This window comes from Chelonoidis abingdonii, chromosome 2 (assembly GCF_003597395.2).
Source record: "Chelonoidis abingdonii isolate Lonesome George chromosome 2, CheloAbing_2.0, whole genome shotgun sequence".
NCBI lineage: Eukaryota > Metazoa > Chordata > Testudines > Testudinidae > Chelonoidis > Chelonoidis abingdonii.
Window position 1 is genome coordinate 269,966,737 of NC_133770.1, and position 14,774 is coordinate 269,981,510.

Below are 14,774 nucleotides of genomic sequence, written 5' to 3' on the forward strand. Positions count from 1 at the left end.
TTTGAGCATTGGCCTGTTAAACCCAGAATTGTGAGTTCAATCCTTCAGGGGGCAATTTGTGGATTTAGCTGGGGATTGATCCTGCTTTGAGGTCCCTGAGGTCCCTTCCAACCCTGATATTCTATATACAATAATTTTTTAAAATAGTGAGGTTTCAGTTTTTCAAAATATCTACCAAGAATATAAACATAAAACACTTACCCTCTTTGTCTACTTCTGTGATTGTAACCCATTCCAAGGACACATGGAAGCCACTTCCTTTTGCATCCAGTTCATCTTTTTCTACTCGAAGCAGAAGCCCAGCTACTGAATGCACATCTGACTTTACAAAGGAAACACTGTGGGCTATAACAAAGGGACTCCCAAGTTCTTCATTAAACATAATCTGTAAAGCAGAAAGAAGAAAAACAAAAAAAAGTTGGAGGGGAAAGGGAGGAGTCCATAGCAGCTACTTTGCTATCCACTAGAAAAGGAATGAGAAAGTTGACTGAAGCTACCCCAAGGATTTCACTGCCAAAAAAGATCACCCAGTGGCTTCCGCCTCCAGTTTGTTCATCCTGCCTCCTTTGCCCAGATAGTTTTGACATTCTTTTTATTATTAATTTGTATATTAAAGTAGCAGGTAAAAGGCCCATTATGCTTGGTGCTATGTAAGCACAGTAAGATAGTGGATACATGATCTGATGATTTTGATAATAAATCAATTTTGGAAAACAAATCAGATTTTTAAAATAACCTTCTTTGGTTAACGAGCTGTTTACCATTAAACTCTGAAGGGTTCCTTTACTAGACAACTGTAAAAAACTGTGTATGATAAATGCCTATTATTAAATGGAGGAAGAGGAGGAAATTAATGATTTTAAAACTGCTGAAATGGGGGCGCACCTTATTAAAATCTGTGAGTGGAGTTTGGAGAAGCCCAATCTGCTCCTGCATTTTGATAAAAGCTGATCAGAACTGTCTGATCTAGTTTAAATCTTGAATGATACATTCATCTGGTAATCACTGTATTAGAATGTGGGATTGTTGCACAAAAAAAAGTTCAATCGTTTGAGTCATTTAAACTGATCCAGAGATGGGAGCTACAGCAATAGAAACCTTGGTTCTGGAGACCATATCTTTTTACTCTGTCTCTGGTGAAACAAGCACTTATTTAGTACAGTATCAAAATGTTGATAAAATTGATCAAGACAAAGAAGGACATGAAGATAGGAATGTTTTAATTGCCTGTACATCTATACCAGGAGCCTGTGTAATAAAAACTATTGGAATTAGAATTGCTCATTTATGAACAAAAATCCAACCTAGTTGGTACAGCTGAAGTCTGGTGAGGAGACTGGCATGACTGTAATGTTAAAATGAATGGTTATAACCTGCTTAGGAAGAATGGAGTTCAAAGAAGGGGAAATGAGATTACTGATTTCCAAGTCACTCACAATTCGGAAGAAAATGATCTTGCATGCTGTCAGATCAATGTCATAACAAATAAAGCACAAGACAGTGTACTATTTGGTGTCTCCTACAGACCACCAAATCATACTTGAAAACAGAATGACTAACTCCTTAAGCACCTACCCACAAGATGAAGAAAAACCATTGTTCCATGGTGCTTCACATTGGATAAGCAGTCACTGAGATTTAACAAGCAACAATTGTCCCTAGTCTATCAGTAATGGTGGCACACACACATAAAGAAACACACACACACGGTATAACCTTCTTGAACTACTTCAGCCTTAGAAATTGTGAGATAATGTGGCACAATTACTAATACTATGTCATTCTCCATCATCCATGGCACCATATAAACCCATTCTGTGGGCAAATAAAGCATCTCTGAGTTCTGTTGTGCACGTGAATACTGTCCCAATAATGACAGGCCCAGCAGTGTCTTGGATCCATTCCTGGTGAAATGGCTCAGCTTTGGCTTAGCAGACATTGAGCAGTGCTCATCAGGCCACAATGTGGACAACATTGGCATCCAAACAGTTCTGAAGGCTGCACCACCTTGATTTCAATCTACTAATCCTACATTCAACCACCATTTTACAGCTACTGAACAGATAACTGAATTTTCTTTTTGCCAGGCCTTCTGCAATTAGGTTACGGATCCATAAAAGATGGCAAAAGGGGGTAAGCAGAGTCCACTAGAATAAAGTGGGGACAGTTACTCCATTTATAACAATGTCATTTGGTAGGAACAATGTCCAAGTTTGTCCATGAAGGTACAGTCTCAATCTCTGGAAAACACTGGCATCATGCATCTTGCTAGTACATCCTACGCTGATGTCTATGACCTTGCCTCTCTGGTAATCCAGGGCCTGCAAAATGATGGAGTAGTATCACTTGTGGTGTATGTACTCATGTGTTCCTTGCAGAGGGGAAATTCTGGGCACATAAGTCCCCTCAATAACTCCAGGCCAGTTTGGGAAGCCCATTCTCTCAAAGCCAGCAATTATTTCAGGAACATTGTTAACGCCTGTCATAAACAGATGGTTATGAGGTAATGTCCCTTTTACCTGTAAAGGGTTAAGAAGCTCAGTGAACCTGGCTGACACCTGACCAGAGGACCAATGGGGGGACAAGATACTTTCAAATCTTGGTGGAGGGAAGTCTTTGTGCTGTTTGTTTGGTTCGTTGTTCGCTCTCGGGACTGAGAGGGACCAGACGTACACCCAGGCTTCTCCAAATCTTTCTGAATCAGTCTTTCATGTTTCAAACTTGTAAGTAGCCAGGCAAGTGTGAGATTAGATTATGTTTGTTTGTTTCTCAACTGAATGATGCTTTTTCCTGAAGTTGTTTTATCTCCGTTTGCTGTAACTTTAAATCTTCAGGTGGGGGGAGAGGTTCCCTCTAGTCTATATGAATCTGAGTAGCCTGTTAAAGCATTTTCCATCCTGAGTTTAGAATAATTTTTTACTATTTTCTTTCTTTAATTAAAAGCTTTCTTTTTAAGAACCTGATTGATTTTTTCCTTGTTTTAGAATCCAAGGGATTGAGTCTAAACTCACCAGGGATTACTAGGGGAAAAAGGAAGGGGGGATGGTTAATTCCTCTTAGTTTTAAGATCCAAAAAGAGTTTGGATCTGTATAGCCTCTCAAGGCAACCCAGGGAGGAGAGAGTCTAGGGGGGAAAAAGAGGGGGATGGTTAATTTCTCCTTGTTTTAAGACCCAAGGGGTTTGGGTCTTGGGTTCCCCAGGGAAGGTTTTGGGGGAACAGAAGGTATGCCAAACACAAACTTCTGGCTGGGGGCAGTGTACCAGATTTAAGCTAGTAATTAAGCTTAAAAGTAATTATGCAGGTCCCCACTTCTTGAACTCTAAAGTTCAAAGTGGGGGAAAAAACCTTGACAATGCCCAACCTGTTTAGGTAAATCACAGTCATGATTGCCTCACAAGCCTCCACAACCACCATCCTATCAGTTGACATGCCAACACCTAATGGGTTAGCCATAGACATATAACAGGCTGGGGAGGCTTCTCTCAGGTGGCTATAGAGACCCATTTCCGAGCTTGCATGGCCCCCTCATGCATGTGTTTGGACGCTGAAGAGTCATGGCAAGCTGATTACCAGAATCTCTACTTCTTCATACAAAAGTTCTGGGAGCCACTGCAGGTCATCCCAGGTCCACATGATGATGTGATCCCACCAGTCTGTGCTTGAGGCGTTACTCCAAAAGCACCAGTCTGCATATGGAGAATCTGCAATTATGGCAACAAGCACGAGCATGATTGCCTGGTTCCTCAGATTTTTTATTTGTTTTTTAAACACAGACATATTGAGCTTTATGAATTAGGTCAGATTGTACATTCCTTCAATTAGTCTTCAACTGTAAGCTGCAGTGTATGGGCTACCCTTCAGGAGGGGATCAAAGAAGAAATCAAGGGACGACTAATTTCATTGAAAGTGGATTGTGCCACACAAATTTGATTAATCCCTTTTAGGATTTGATATATTATTGTGGGACAATTTGTTCTTCTGATTCCAGCATTTAAAGAGATCAAAAGAAAGACACACCTCTAAATATCAAAAAATCTATGATTGTTAAAGTGGGTTGGTATGTATATGTATGGCTTGGGTGATTTCATACATACCAACCCACTTTATTGTTGTAGTTGCCTTAGTTGTGAACACAGGAGTCCAAAATACCTTGTGTTATAGTAGACTTCTTGACGTGGGTTCACCAGAATTGCATGCATGTTATCATCATTTATGATTTTTATTCTGCAATTTTTTTTCTAAAGCAAATGCAGCATACTCCTCTGGGTGGTGTCTTTGAGTGTGCCTTTCCAGGTTGGCAACATAGTTGAAAGGCACTCCAGTTTCCCAATTTGACAGGCACATTTTTTTTTTAAAACACTGTCATATTTGAAGGACTTTATTACAACAACTGAGAATCATGTAAGAAACTATATAATTTTTTTTTTAAATAAACCAAAGGCAATAGTGCAGCCCAGTTGCATATTTCCAGAATCTAATCTAGTATGGTTGTGTTTTAGCAAAGTATCAGCAAGAAGTCTGAGAAGTATTTCAGAAAGGGATGATCTTGTGTCACTAACGATCCATGCAAGGTAATTTACCTTGTAAACTTTCACAGAGCTTGTTCTGACTCTAGACTCCTTCTTTCCAAATTACAAGCCCCTTCTCAGATTCTTTGAAGGTGACACTACTTTGCTAATATACTAGCAGTGTTAGATTGGGGAGAAGCTGGAGGTAACAACCTCTAGGGAAAAGATGGAGGGGCCTAGATTAGCTAGCTAAAGAAGCAGGAACTATCACTCCTCTAGCCTTATGTGTGAGGTTGAAAGGAGGGAAGGGGAGGCTATATTCCTTTTACAGACTTCTCATTCACTCTTGAGGACAATAGAAATAATTCTCTTACATAAGTTTGATCCCCAAAAAAATGGATGGCTAAAAGACCCGGAAGACTAGGGACACTCAGAGACTAGATTTTTAATGTTTCTTTTATAGATATAGATATATCTATAAAAGCTTAGAGATATCTAGTTTAAAATAATATACAGCTGGTATTATTCCCAGAATAGGTGTAGAGACCCAAATTGGCCAAGTCTCCTTTAAGTGGGGAACAGAATCCAAACCTTCTGGAAGATAAATAATGAATAAGAGTGACGCAATTTGCAGTTTTGTTATTCCACTAGAGCCTCATGTTTTTATTTCAGGACAATATTTTTACCTTCATGTTCTGGGAAGCACAAAGCATGTGGCTGTCCTAGATATAAACAGTAAGCAATGTATCATGTAGATACATTCAGTAATTCAGAATTTAACATCAGTGCTCAAGTGATTACGTAGCACTAGTTCTCAGGAAAACTGAGCTCATTACTAGTCGGTTTGACCTGAAAAAAAAGGTGCTAAAGAAAACTAGCATACAGCTTAATAGAGGTAATTTACTTCTAAGAACACCAACCCTTTGTTTCAGTTGCAAAGGTGTAGAAGGGTATTGATTTAGTAGGGTTGTAATACCTACTATTATATGGTCTCGTGCCACTTGTTTTTACATTTTGTCATATAGCCATCACTCCCTTTACATGCTAATACTACTAAACTACTGTTGCTATGCCAGCATGTAGTTATCTTCCTGGTTGCCCAAGCAAAGATTCATCTGGGTAGAGATGGGTCAAAGATTCCCTACACCTCATTTTTTAATAAGTGTCAAGCTTCAAAAAGGATTGAGGAGGGTAGCACGCTACTGTTTAGGACAACAAAAAGCAACAAGACCCTCTGATTAGATATACAACATAGCTGTTTCAACTGCACTTCAAAAGAGCCTGAAATCTTAATCGATATTTCAGACAGCCGAAGTGCTGTTACAACTTTTACCATGAAATGGAAGGCAAAATAGCTCAGTTTCTATGCTACAAAACCTTGCCTTTCCAGAAAATCTATATACATATGTAGTCGTGTATGTTTTTTGAGAAACTCTTAAGTAAATATTCCTCTTAAGTAAAGGAAGGAAAGTGGTTTGGGTGCACATATCATTCCTGAATAGTTTCCTCTCCATGCTTAACTACTTGTTAGAAAAATACTATCGGCAGCGTTAAACTAAATGCAATTACTTACTTGGAACAATGTTTACAAATCCCATCTACTGTGTGTATTAAAACTTAACTATCTATATAAATTCAGAGTCAGAGGGAATAAGTTGTGAACAAAAATCAGATCTCACATTTCAGGAAGCAACTAATTATGGAACAGTATTGGAAGGCATGTTTCAAAAAAGAGTATAACAAACGAGGACAAGCCCTCTTGAGAGAGACCCCAGACTATTAACACATTTCTAAGAATATTTTGCAGGATCCTTTATTCCACTGTCAAAGTGTCATGCAAGACCCAGATAAATGGAGATTAAACTGGAGGTTTTCCGAGATGTATGGTACCTATTTCTATTCCATGTGTGGGTACTTGTGCACACCATGCACTTGAGATGGGAAAAATCTTGCAATCTCTGCGCCTGAATCCTGGCTCTCCTTGTGCTTTGCACCCAGGATATAAGAGGATGTGCGGACTGATTGCCTGTCCCAGGAATCTTCTCTCCCAGGAATCAAGTCATGATCCAAAGCAGAGGGCAAGGAGAATAGGTAATGGAATAAAAATAGGGACTACACAAGTAAATAACCTCCATTCCTTCTTCAAGTGCTGATCGCCATGTATATTCTGCATGTGGGTGACTAGTAAGCAGTACTCAAATGTGAGGGAGACACAAGGATGCAGGAATTGTAGACGTAACACTGAAGATCCAAAGACTGTGTCAGCAGAAAAGACTTGAATCAAAGCATAATGTATTGTGAAAGCATGCATGGAACTCCAGGTTTCCATCTTACAAACATCCAGCATCAGCATTTTTCAAAAAAAGATGCTACTGAGTTCACCTGTGCTGTTGGGGAAAGGACCCTCAACCTGCCCAGAGGAGGAAACTTCTTCAAGTGATAGCAAAGGAGGATACAGACAGAAATACCCTTTGAGAGACTTTGAACAGATATCACTTATTCCCATGCTCACTCAACTAGAGCTACCATCTACATGATAGCCTAAACAGCTTTGCTCTTTGCAGGTAGAATGCCAATATCTTCTGATATTGAGAAAATGAAATCTCCTCCTCTCACGGGAAGCAGGAGACTTTGGAAAGAATCCCAGTAAGTGAATCAATTGGTTTATGTTGAACTCAGAAATTACTTTTCAGGATAAATTTCAGGTGGAGGCAAAAGGATACCCACTCTTTATAAAATATAGCATATGATGTCAGCCACGAGGGCCCCCTATTCTACTGGCAGACATAACTGTGACAGGAACATGACCTTCATAGACAGGTAGGACATCAAGTACACGGCCAATGGTTTGAAAGGTAGCCTGTAAGTTTTGAAAGTACAAGACTGAGGTCTCACTGCGGTGTTGGCATCACTACTGATGGGGATCTGGTAGATAATGGGTGAGTAAAAACAATGTGTTGGAAGATGGCATACACTGATAGCTCTCTGTGGATCCACCTAGTAGCAAATAGAAAGATCTGACAGCATGAGAGTGGGGAGGTAGTTTAAAATAGCAGGAATACCTGCTAACCCTTATAACTGATTCTATCGTGCCCAGGTAGAGAAATACCTCATTTGGCTAGATAACAGTTTCTGGTAGAATCTTTCCTGCTGTGATTAAGTGTAGTTTATACAGCTTTTAAACATGAATGCTCTAGATCTGACACGGATCCAAATACTAAGCCATGAGGGGAAGAGACTCCAGACTGGAATGTCTGATCCCACCATTCGCCTGAGTTGGCAGGTCCAGGAAGGACTGAACGCTGATAGATTGACTTCCTTCAAGCTGGCTCAGAACAGCAAGCTAGAGTCCTGACCTAGTGCTGTTCTGGAAGAATATATGCTGAACTTCTTGTTCCTCTGGGAGACAAACAGGTCCCAAGATAGTCTTCCCCACTGAGTGAAGTTGTTCAGCACTAAATTGTCTAACTCCCACTCATGATCTACTCCTGGGGGAATTCTGCACCAAATATTAAAAAAAAAATTAAAATTCTTCAAAATTCTGCATATTTTATATCTAAAAATAACCCAGTAAAATCCCACCAGTTTCAATTATTTTGGTGATTTAAACTACAATACAATGGACGGAGAATAGGAGTGGGGAGCATTGAAAGAAATCCCCAAACCCCCTTTGTCTAATAGTAATGAGCTAGGTTTGATCCTTTATTTCTAGTTATTAGTCAAATATATATGCAATAACATACTCAGTATTACTTCATAGGCAACTGAAAAGCAAGTGAAGGCTGAGGAATGAAATTCAGAGTTTATATTGGTTATTGACCATCTCTAGAAAGGTCAGTAGTAAAACAGTTAATGGAGCACATTTTGATAGGAAAATTTTGAAGTCCATAAATTTAAAACAGTTATAATCACTAAAACACCAAGCACATTTATAAGGCCACACTATCATTTACAATAAGGGTCCTTTACACCACTCTGGCAATGAAAAGGAGAATTAAAACTTTTACAAGTGTTGTACGCTCCTGGGGGAATTCATTAAGAATGGGAACAAACCATTAACAACAATGGCAACAACTAAGCAGGCAGACTGCGACATTATGCTCTGCCTCAGGGGACAGAGCCTGCCTCATGCCTATCTCCAAACACCTCAAAGCCTGGACCCTCCCCATGCCAAGTGTGCCACAATAGCGAGCCAGAGGGACAGAGTCTCTCTCGACTGCTTGCCCACTCAGCCCCACCCCCTCCGGCAGTGACTGACATCTCCTCACGCATGTCCAGACCCTCTACCCTCCCCCCCGTGCTGATTTACATCTGTCAGTGCTCTAGGCTGCCAGGAAGGAGCGAGTGACCACTCTTGCGGCTTCCCTTTCCTTCCCTTCAGAAGTCATTTTTCTGTGGGGAAACAAATCTGAGGATGACATGAATTCTGTGCCTGCGCAGTGGCACAAAATACCCTAAGGAGTAATTGATCAGTGGTGAAATGCTTGCTGGCTGCCAGTGCATGCTAATCACCTGGAAAGGAATGTTGCAGAGACTGTGGATGTGGTTCTAGATACTCTAGTTCCAGCTGACAGCCTCTATGCGCAGCAGAATGGATTTTATCCCCGCTTGGTTATACTGAAGACAGCCATAAAGTCTGTAATTATCTGGACATGTCGTGATTTTACACGTGGCAAGAGTGTACTGCAGGCCCTTCTAACCACTGTTCATTCCAGGAGATTGATATGAATCTTGGCTCAAGGTGTCTACATGCCTTGCGCTATGTGACAGCCCATATGGGTTCCCCAGCGTATGAGGGATGCATCTGTGATCATCACCGCATTGGGTATGGGAGGTAGGAAATCAACTCCAATGCCCCTATAAAGTCTATGATCTGCAGAGCATTCACAGACTTTTCCATGTTCATGCAGATACCCAAGAATGCTAGAAGGCAGAGAAGGACAAGGTTGCTGTCATAAATAGATAGCTAAGGGTTAATGTTTCTTTTACCTGTAGAGGGTTAACAAAGGGAACCAAACACCTGACCAGAGGACCAGAGGACCAATCAGGAAACTGGATTTTTCAAAGTCACGGAGGGAATTTTTGGGGTCTGAGTCTTTTGTCTGTCTCTCAGCTATGAGAAGGTTCTTTCTATCTTCTAATCTTCTGTTTCCAAATTGTAAGTACAGGTAGAAAAACAATATAGGCTTTTATGTTGTTTTGGGTGTATTTACATGTGTGTAGCTTGCTGGAATGTTTCAAATTGGATATCTTTTTGAATCAGACTGTTTATTCATTTTTTTCTTTTAAGCAATTGATCCTGTATTATTGTCATCTTGATACAGAGAAATTTTGATGTCTTTTTTCTTTCTTTTTTTTTTTTTTATATAAAGTTTTCTTTTTAAGACTTGTTTAAGTTTTTCTCTCTGGGTAGGCTAAGGAACAAGGGGAGGGAATTCTCTTTGTGTTAGATCTACGGAGGATAAGCTCTGCAGCACCAGGGAATTGGTGGGAGGGGGAAAGAGAGATAGAATCATTTCTGTTTCCTTGTATTTGGGGTTTGTCTCTTTGTGGAATAGAGGAGACATGCTTCTTGGTATTGTGATGTAAAGAGATTGCATCAATACTCTCAGGTTAGCCCAGAGAGGAAAGTCTGGGTGGGAGAGAGAGGGGGAAGGGAAGTGGCATATTTCCCTTGCCGGTAAGACTCAGAGCTTCTGGGTCTTGGGGTCCCTCCAGGGAAAGTTTGGGGGACCAGAGCGAGGCAGGCGCTGTAATTCCTGTCTGGTGGCAGCGAGATAAGATCCAAGCTGGTAATTAAGCTTGGAGGTTCATGCTAGGCACCCACATTTTGGATGCTAAGGTCCAGATTTGGGAAAGATGCTTATAAAAGTTGCTGACTAAACCTCTAGACAGGATCCGCCTGTTAAAAACCAGTCATCCAAATATGGGGAGATGAAATGAGAGTATCCTGACCTGGTAAAGTTCCTATCCTACCAGAAACCTTCTTTGAGATGGGTGAATGCAAAGTAAGCCTCTTTTGTGTTGAGAGCTGCAAACCTTTTTCCAAGGAGGAAATTATTGATGCCAATGTAACCATGCAAAATTTTAATTTGCAAATAAAAATATTTATTTATTTTATATATATATATATATATATATATAGATGGTATAGGTAAAGAATGGGCCTCCATCCACCCTTTTTCTTGGGAACTATGAAATAGTTGGAATAGAACCCTTTCCCTTGTTGCTGAGGTGGCACTCTACAGTTCCTCACTTGAGAAGAGATTCCACTTCTGGTTAGAGGATTTCCATGTGAGAGTGGTCTCTGGAGGGAGGTCAGGAATGGGGTTTTGGAGGAGGTGGAGAAAAACTTGATAGCATAGCCGAAGTGGAAGATATCCAATACCTACTTGTCCATCGTTATAGCTCTCCAGTTGTAGGCAAAATATACCAGTTGGCCACCAAAGCTGATTTTGGAAACGGGTGGGGATCGCATCCTTGCAATGGTGTGCAACTCTCAAGCATCCTGTCAAAAGTAACTTTTAGCCAGTAGATGAGGTTGGGTAGCTATTGTCAAGAAGGATGGGGTTGCTGTGATATTCTGTACCTCGAGGGAACACTCTACACCCTCATATTCATCCTTACAATATGATTGAGTGATGCATTTTGCATCTTGCATTTTGCATCTAATGCAAAGTTTGCCATGTTGGGTGTCTTCGGAAGGCTCATGACGTACTGAGCATTGTTGTTATGGTAATGTTATAGTAATGGTTACAATTTCATGTATATAGTTATGAGGCTGAAAATGTTCCTCATGGCTTAAAGCAAGCCCAGGCAAAAACTCTAAGAGCAGAGGGACAGTTCACACCTCATCAGGGCGTGTATGGGACAAACCCAGCCCAGCCTCACAGGAACAAAGAACACTGGCCTAGGCAACAACAAAGGATCTGTTGGACTCTAGAGTGAATCACTCCCCTTCCTTTGATCAGTTGGGGACTGTGATGAGGTAATGCTCACCTGGCTGTGAAGAGGGGAGGAACAAAGCCAAGAGGAAGGAAATAACATGATAAAAGGGAGAGATTTTTGCCATGCTCTTCCTCTCTTCCACCACCATCTACAGATGACTGAAGCACTGATCAAATGGGAGCCTGGCTAGAGGGCAACCAGCCAGCCTGTGGTGAGAAGCATCTAAGTTTGTAAGGGGACGGAAGGTGTTAAGATCAGCTTAGAATGAGTTTTACTTTTATTTCATTTGACTAAATCTGACTGGTTATGCTTTGACTTATAATCACTTAAAAAAAAATCTATCTTTGTAGTTAATTCTACATGAATCAGTGCATTTGGTTTGAAGTGTGTTAGAGACTCCCCTTGGGATAACAAGCCTGGTACATGTCAATTTCTTTGTTAAACTGACAAACTAATAAGTCTGTAGCATCCAGTGGGCATCACTAGACACTGCAAGACGGAGGTTCCTAGGGTTGTGTCTAGGAACAGAGATATTGGCTAGTGTCATTTGGTTGCGCAATCCAAGGAGCATCTTACATGACAGAGGCTGTGTGTGAACAGCCCAGGAGTTGGGAGTTCTCAAAGCAGAGCAGGGTAAGGCTGGCTCCCAAAGTTGAGGATTGGAGTGACCTAGCAGATCACCAATCCAGATAACACTAGAGGGGAACGTCACAGCTGCATATCTTGGGCCAGGTCTACACTGCGACTTTAAATCGGTTTAATGGCCAATATACCGATTTAACGCTGTATCCGTTCACACGACATCGTCATTAATATCGAGTTAAACGGCTCCTTAAATCGATTTCGGAACTCCTCCCAAACGAGAGGAGTAGCGCTAAATTCGATAGTGATAACTCGGATTAGGGTTCATGTGGACGGAAATCGACGTTATTGGCCTCCGGGCGGCATCCCAGAGTGCAGCACTGACCGCTCTGGACAGCAATCTGAACTCGGATGCAGCGGGCAGGTAAACAGGAAAAGCCCCGCGAACTTTTGAATTACATTTCCTGCTTGCCCAGCGTGGAGCTCTGATCAGCACGGCTGGCGATGCAGTTTGAAATCGAAAAAGAGCTCCAGCATAGACCGTACGGGAGATACTAGGTCTGATCGCTGTATGGGGAGACAAATCTGTTGTATCCAGCTCCGTTACAGAACACGAAACGCCAAAGCGTTTGAATAAAAAACTGCAGGATACACAGCGCTGCGTGACAAGCGTAACGGGAAGCCAGAGACTCAAATGGACGCTCATGAAGGGAGGGAGGGGGTACTGAGGACTCCAGCTATCCCACAGTCCACAGCAGTCTCTGAAAATTATTTGCATTCTTGGCTGAGCTCCCAATGTCTGTAGGTTCAAACACAGTGTCTGGCGTGGTTCAGGGAACAGCTCCTCAGTTTATTTCCCCCCACCACCACGTGAAAAAAAAAAGGGAAAGATTGCTGTGCTATGGCGTTTGCTCAATGCACTCCGCGAAAAAGGCGCCAAAGGGTTGTCTGCTGCCTTCACAAAGGGAGGGGTGAGGCTGTACCCAGCACCACCCGGGGCAGTGTTTTCTGCCCCATCAGGCACTGTGCTCTCAACACGGAAGTGGGAACTATGGGATAGCTGAGGAACAGCTACCCACAGTGCACCGCTCCTGAAATCGATGGTAGCTTTGGACCATGGACGCAAACAATCGATTTCGGGATCCCACTGTGGACGCGCTAAACCGATTTTATTAGATCTGTTTTGTAATATCGGTTTAAGCTAATTCGAAATAATCGTGCAGTGTAGACGTACCCTTGGTCTCTGCAGCATTTGGTGCTTACATGGCAGTTCACATGATTGTTGGTGGTAGAAAGGATATGGAAGAGGCCTTGGCTTATAAATCTGTTCATGATGCTTCCTCTTTGGGTAGGAGTATAAATGCCCAAGGTGTGGAGAGCTGTCCTGGAATCTTAATGACCGCAAAAGTTAGCTTGTTTTCTTGTTAAAGAGATTGGTTTCACCGAAGTGCAAATCCTCAGTGGTGTTCTGAACCTTCCTGGGAAACCAAAGAGTGAAGCAGTGACTCTCGATACATTACCGTTGCAGTCAGTCACTACAGATCAGCGCGCAGTGAGGTTTTATCCGCAAGTCTACCTTCCTCAAAAAGAGCTGGGAATTTAATTCCCCCAGCAGGACAGTACCCATTTTTGAACTTCAAATAGTTTATAAAATCATATTTTGCTTACATAGGCTGGTAGTTAAAGATTCTAAACTGGAAGCTGGTGAAAACCTTCTTCCCCAGTTCAAGGAATTTAGTTCCCTTGTCTGCATGGGTGGTATTAGGAAGTTGCTGCCTGGATCCTTCTGTAGCTGCCTGTACTACTAGTGATTGGGGGAGGGCAGGATGGGTGAAAAAGAATTCTGCCCCTTTTGCAGGTACAACTGGATCGAGCCAGTGTGACAAATGTCTGTTGGTGGAGTCCTCAGGAAACAGGTAAGAAAACTGCAGGAGGAGCTGGATCATCTGCGTAGCGTCGGGGAATGCAAGGACTTTATCAACTGGACACAGGATGCCAACCAACTATAGATCTGCTCAGGGTCTAACCTCCCCAAATGGGTGTCCACATGCTGCCATTGAAAGAAGATTAAGGTAGAACTTTATCACAGTTCATAATTTATAAATACCTACATGGGGAACAAAAAAAATTGATAGTGGACTCTTTAATTGCACAAATAAAAAATTTAAACACAATCCAAAGGCTAGATATTGAAGTGAGGCAAATTCAGAATGGAAGTAAGTAATGCCCAAATTTTTAACAATGACTAATTTACTATTGAAATAACTTACTGAGGGTTGTGGTGGATTCTCTATTACTGGCAATTTTTAATTCAAAATTGGATGTTTTTCTAAAATACATGCTCTAGTTCGAACAGAAACTAACTCAGGGAACTTCAGTGGCCTGCATTATGCAGGTAGTCAGACTAGATGACAGTGGTCCCTTCTGGGCATATAAATGTATGAACTACTCTGAAAAGTGTGCAACCCTTTGCAAGATTGATTCCTAAAATAGGAATAGTATGAGAATGACACTTAAACTAATATTTTAGCAAAACTTACTTCCCACTTTTCAGATGCAGCATCTCCACGTTTGCCCGTTTTAATAAGATATAAACTTCCTGTTCCATCTGAAATGGTAACCCAGGTAGAAGATGAAAAGTGTATTGATGCACAAAGGCGATTATCACAAGCTGTCAAGTCTGAAGGTAGCCTGAATACTTCTCTGGGCTTTCGAAGGGCAGTGTCCTATAAGT

General features: G+C 41.5%; 1 protein-coding gene across 1 annotated transcript in view; it reads right to left on the bottom strand.

Moving 5' to 3' along the window:
- Nucleotides 1–14,774, bottom strand: part of NUDCD1 (NudC domain containing 1) — a 161,140-nt gene that overhangs the window by 88,890 nt on the left and 57,476 nt on the right. Inside the window, exons 3-4 of the mRNA XM_032762465.2 lie at nucleotides 14,581–14,766; nucleotides 202–385 (exon numbers count right to left, since the gene is read on the bottom strand). Of these exons, the coding sequence (XP_032618356.1) occupies nucleotides 202–385; nucleotides 14,581–14,766 (370 nt within the window). The remainder of the gene's footprint in view (nucleotides 1–201; nucleotides 386–14,580; nucleotides 14,767–14,774) is intronic.